Source organism: Buceros rhinoceros, unplaced genomic scaffold, assembly GCF_000710305.1.
Source record: "Buceros rhinoceros silvestris isolate BGI_N320 unplaced genomic scaffold, ASM71030v1 scaffold33264, whole genome shotgun sequence".
In the NCBI taxonomy this organism is placed as follows: domain Eukaryota; kingdom Metazoa; phylum Chordata; class Aves; order Bucerotiformes; family Bucerotidae; genus Buceros; species Buceros rhinoceros.
The window spans coordinates 1,193-6,766 of record NW_010407058.1 but is presented as its reverse complement, the minus strand read 5'-3'; the positions used below and the strand labels follow the sequence as shown (position 1 = coordinate 6,766).

The 5,574-nt window shown below is 56.1% G+C and overlaps 1 protein-coding gene across 1 annotated transcript; it reads left to right on the top strand.

Moving 5' to 3' along the window:
* Positions 1-112: 112 nt before the first annotated feature.
* CDK9 (cyclin-dependent kinase 9) lies at positions 113-4,973 on the top strand (the record flags this gene model as incomplete). Its single annotated transcript, XM_010134354.1, has 6 exons — positions 113-194; positions 727-817; positions 2,541-2,707; positions 2,890-3,061; positions 3,138-3,286; positions 4,588-4,973. Coding segments are annotated over 6 exons (1,027 nt in total), but the record flags the coding sequence as incomplete, so codon positions are not given.
* Positions 4,974-5,574: the final 601 nt, after the last annotated feature.

The following is a 5,574-nucleotide window of genomic DNA, read 5'->3' as shown; positions in this document are numbered from 1 at the left end:
GCTCGGCACAGAGCTACCGGTGTGCATCTTGTACGGGCTTGTTCCCAGTCGGGAGCACCCAGCCCCTTCCTTTCTTCCTTGTGTTGCCCATGGATTTCCTTCTGTTTTACAGGGAAGTTTTCAAAGCCAAACATCGTCAGACAGGCAAGAAAGTAGCACTGAAGAAAGTGCTGATGGAAAACGAGAAGGAGGGGGTAAGTGTGGGAGCATGGCTGAGCTGTTTGGAAAGGCCTGGCTCAGGGGTTCATAGGTGAAAGCTGGGCTTTGGGATGGCAGAGATGCATTTTCACTCTGTTCTTTAACAATACTTACTGCTGTAACTCGCCAGATCGTGAACCTGTGGACAGGACCCCAGCCCTGCAGCCTTTTTCCTCTCCTACCAGTACTGGGATAGTGTTGGGTCCTGTGGTTGCCCAGCCAAGGTGCACAGGCTGCGGTCACCTCCTGGCCGCAGAGGCGCCTGGCAGCACAGTGGTGCAGTAGCTGTGGGGTGACTGGGCTGGGAGGTGACTTCTCATGGGCAGAACGTCCCTCACCAACAATGAATACATTTTGGCAATCCTGGTGTTGGATTGATTTGCTCTGATTGTCCTTCAGTGACTTGTTAAAGTGCTGCTCGAGCAGGTCCCCTGCCCAGCTAGCCACGGTCACATCTCCCTTGTTCTCTGGGCAGGAACATCCTGGTCCCTGCACCCCTAATCCCTGTCCTCTCTTCCTCCTTTCTAGTTTCCCATCACGGCCTTGCGAGAGATTAAAATCCTGCAGCTGCTCAAACACGAGAACGTGGTGAACCTCATAGAAATCTGCAGGACCAAAGGTGAGTTGAGAGGGTCTCCCTGTGCTGGCTGTCAGCTCTTTTTCAGCCCCGCTTTGCCACCGAGCAGGCTGGTGTTTTGTGCTGGGGGTGGGGTCCTCGAGCCCAGCACGGCTCTCTGTTCCTGCCTGCGATGTGGGGTGTTGTGGGATGCTGCTGCAGCTTGTCTGGAAAAAGCTGTTGTCAGCCCTGCTGGGATATTCCAGTCCCGTGGCTCTGGATGCTGCCTGTGGTGGAAAGAGAGGCTTTAAAAAACCAGCCCCAGGGAGACGCTGAGGCAGAGCTGATGCCGTGGCTGTGCCCAGCCAGGGGCTGGAGCTGTCCCTCTCGGTTGGCTTCTGGTGGTTAGTGACAGCTCCAGCTGGAGACTTGCAGTGGTGACGTGAACTGCCGGTGCTGTGAGGGCTGGGCCTCCACACGGAGCAGCTCTGAGCGGCTCTGTCACCTCTCGCAGTGTCTTGCACTGTGTGAGTGGCACCCTCATTGCACCTGGCCGGGCTCCGTTTCCAGGGGAATCATGTTAAACCAGTTGTTAGTTTTTGTATATAATTCTGTTCTCTGGATTTGTCCTGGAAAAACGCTGATGTTAAAACCTGCCGTTCTCTGATCAGTCCTTTCTGGTAAATGAAACCGAAAGTGTCAGGGATCTGCTGATGTTGTTCTCACAAGCCCAGGCACTGAACTGGGAGAAATTGCTGGCCCAGGACCAGGCAGGGACGTTACCCCTGTACTCCACTGCCTGTAGATTATTGTCTGAGCAGGTTCAAGTAGAAACGCTGACAACAAGTTAATTTTTAATTCCGTGTTTGGCTAAACGAGTTGTGAGGATTGTGGGTCCAGCGTACCCAAGGTAAATATTTTTGTCGGTGTGTCAGTCGTTTGGGTTTTGGGTTGAATTGCAATTTTCAGCCAAATCTCTCTTGTCCTCAGCTTCCAGTGAAGTAGAAATGTTGCATTTGCCGTTTTCAGACTTGAAGCTTTCCTGGGTTTATGCTGGAAGGCCCGGCAGGGGCCGCGTCAGAGTCGGGAGCAGCAGACCTGGCCTGGCGGGCAGCCTCCCGGCAGGCAGAGGAGGGGGTTTCTGTGGGGCTTAGCGGTTGTTTTCCGGCTGCAGTTGCTGATCAGGAGGTTTTGCCAATTACAGCTGATGAAAATCAGCCTTTTTTTAACAACACTTTGCCTGTGTGCTCTGGGAACAAGAGCTGCAGCTGGAGATTTAAATAATTTTGATCCAGATCAGTTCGTTTTGAAGGTGCTCTCTGAGGCTGCAGAAAGCCTCACTCGCTAATGTCATCTTAGACAGATTTTCTCCGTTTCTGCGTTTTCTGCGGGGCTGTCTCTGCAGGCGCCTCCCCTGTTGCTGATGGAATCAGTGGTAGCGCTGGGCTGGCAGCAGTGGGGTGTGCTTGCAGGGAGGAAACCCCAGAGTCGCTGTGTGCACAGGACGACACAAAATGAAGCTTTCAAAGATTTTCCTGTCCTTTCCTTGCCTGTCTGACGACATTCACCTCTCTGCTTCTCATGCCCTGGTCTTGTGTTGCTGATGTGCTGTCTTAGTGCCCCTTTGTGAAGGACTCTGAGGCCCACAGGCTGTCCCTGCCTCTCTGCGTTCCTGTGCCGTCAGGATTTGTCCCGTTGCGGGAGCAGCTGCGTGGCTGGAGGGCAGGAGGAGCTGTGGTGGGGTTCAGGGTCCCTTGCCGACTGTCCCTCCTCGCCTCTCCCGTAGCCTCTCCATACAACCGCTGCAAGGGCAGTATCTACCTCGTGTTTGACTTCTGCGAGCACGACCTGGCTGGCCTTCTCAGCAACGCTCACGTCAAGTTCACGCTCTCGGAGATCAAGAAAGTCATGCAGATGTTGTTGAACGGACTTTACTACATCCACAGGAACAAGGTACAGGGCCAGATTCGTGCTGTGGCCTGAGGTCACCCAGCTCTCTGTGGCTTTCCAAGGAGCGGGTAATGAGCCCAGGCTGGAGGGAAGTCCTGTCCTTGTCCTCCGCCTCTGGAGTCTGAGGTAGCCACCCAAGGAGAGTTCCTTAGTGGCTCAACTTCTTGATGTCTGTCCTTGTACAGATCTTGCACCGAGACATGAAAGCTGCGAATGTCCTGATCACACGGGACGGAGTCCTGAAGCTTGCGGACTTCGGGCTGGCTCGAGCTTTCAGCCTGGCTAAGAACAGCCAGCCGAACCGCTACACCAACCGGGTGGTGACGCTGTGGTATCGGCCGCCAGAGCTGCTCCTAGGTAGGAGGTGATGGGCTCTGCCGCCTTCTCTGCCCTTCTCGTGCCCCCGGGTGACTAACGCAGCATCTCCGTTTAGGGGAGCGGGACTATGGTCCCCCCATTGACCTGTGGGGCGCAGGCTGCATCATGGCAGAGATGTGGACGCGCAGCCCCATCATGCAGGGGAACACGGAGCAGCACCAGCTCACCCTCATCAGCCAGCTCTGCGGATCCATCACACCCGAGGTGAGGGGGAGAGCTCGGGCAGGCTGCGGAGGGTGGGAGGAGAGGGGGGTGAAGCAGTGGTGTGAGCAGGGACTGGGACTGGGCGCTCCTGGGCCTCTTCCCTGCCCTGTGCGCTGGCTGCTGCACCCTCCTGGCACCGGAGCGTGCCCGCTGCTGGCGGGGGGGCCCCGGGGGGGCCCTGTAAATGCACTTTGCTTCCTGGGACCCAAGTGCGCAGTGGGACGCTGCCCTTTCCTTGCTGCTCTCTGTAAACTACAGCCGTCAGGTTACGTGCCCGCTGCTGGCGGGGAGCCCCGGGGGAGCTCCTGTAAATGCACTTTGCTTCCTGGGACCCAAGTGCGCAGTGGGACGCTGCCCTTTCCTTGCTGCTCTCTGTAAACTACAGCCGTCAGGTTACTTGTGTTCAGCCTCCTGAGATGAGAAGAGCGTGAACTTGACCTCCCAGACCTCCTTTGGGAGGGGCAAGTGGTGTCCTTGGTTTTGAGCAGAGAGAGGCTGCTGGCAGCTCCGAGTGTGAAAGAACAGGGCGCTGCGTGAGGGAATCTCCTCGCCCTCTAGTTTGGGGGGTGTCTTTCAGATAATCACCTTCTGAATCTCTGCTGAAAGGGGAGTTTTTTGGTTTGTGTTGAGGGGTTTGTCTCAGGTGCTTTGCACTGGTCACCTTGAAAAGCCTCTTTAATTCTGGCTTGTGATGTGTGGCACTGGCTCAGCCCTGGTGCGTACTCAGCCCCTTCTCAGCTCCGTATTTAAGGGCAGCTTGTCCTGCCCTCTTGTGGGGACCGGGCACAGGGATCCCTTGGCCGGGGCTGTCATCTAGGCAGGGGTGTTGTGCAGGTGGCTGCAGAGGCCCGATGCCCCTGTTACAGACGTGGTGTGCATACACTGAAGGTGCTTCCTTCTGTTTGTAAAACCTGCCATGGTCTCTCCCAGATCAGGTCTGAGGATAAAAGGTGCCACATACCTGTGGGTTGTTATTAGCAGTAAGTTGTGCCGCTCTGTGGCCTGAGCCATGCTCTCTAGTAGCTCTTTTGTGGGAGAACCAGAAATCCTGCAGCGTCCTGCATGCCATTCCCACACCAGGAGGACTCTGTCCTGACTCGTCCGGGTGTTTCCAGGCTTTAGTCCACCCTTTAGTGCTTCCTTCACGCTGTGGGAACACGGTCTGCTGGCTTGAAGGTTGTGAGGTTGTATTGTTCTCTCAGCAGACCTCACCCTGGTTTGCCTGAGGGGAGTCACATAAAAAATAGCTTGTCCTCTCTGTAACTACTCCCTCCCAACCGCCCTTTCCCGGCCCTTCCCAGGTCTGGCCGAATGTGGATAAGTACGAGCTGTTCCAGAAGCTGGATCTCCCCAAGGGCCAGAAGCGCAAGGTGAAGGATCGCCTCAAAGCCTACGTCAAAGACCCCTACGCTCTCGACCTCATTGACAAGCTGCTGGTGCTGGATCCCGCCCAGCGGATCGACAGTGACGACGCGCTGAACCACGACTTCTTCTGGTCAGACCCGATGCCCTCGGACCTCAAGAACATGCTGTCCACCCACAACCAGTCCATGTTCGAGTACCTGGCCCCCCCGCGCCGGAGGGGCGGGCACATGCCCCAGCAGCCCGCGAACCAAGGCAGGAACCCAGCCGCCACCAACCAGACCGAATTCGACAGGGTGTTTTGAGGGGGGGCTTCCCCAGCGGGGTCTGTCCGTCTGGGAAGGGACGTGGCTCGAGGTGAAGTGCCCGCTGGCTCTAACTGAGTGCTGCCGGTCGCTCTCCTCGTGCAGCGGCTCGGCGCCTGTGGAGCTGCGTGGCTGAGGTGCTGGTGTTGAAGAAGTGTGGGGTTTTTTTGTTTTTTTTTTTTTTAACCGTAGGTTTCCTGTAGCAGAATCTCAGGCATCGAATGTGGGAAAAATAATTAATTAGGTTGGTGCAGCAGCTCGAGGTGGGTGCTGCTGCAGAGGGACCACGAGCAGTGATACCTCAGCAATTACATTGACAATCGGAGTTCCCCTCACGCGATGGTTTGGCCCAGTGGTGGTATCTGGGTCTGAGGTCTCATTCCTCTTGGGACTGTTTCTCCGTCTCTAGATGAGCTGTTCCGTTTCTTTCCTTGAGGATGCAGCTTCTGCTGATGAACGAGGCTCCCTCGCTTCTCCCAGGACGCAGCTCCTGCTGACAGATGTGGTTACGTTATTTTTCACGGGTCTCCCTTCGGGTCGCTGAGTGTGAGCTCAGCCTCCCTTCACTGCTTGTGGCCTGAGGCTTCGGCGCGTCTTTCCGCCAATGCAGTTAGTGCTCAG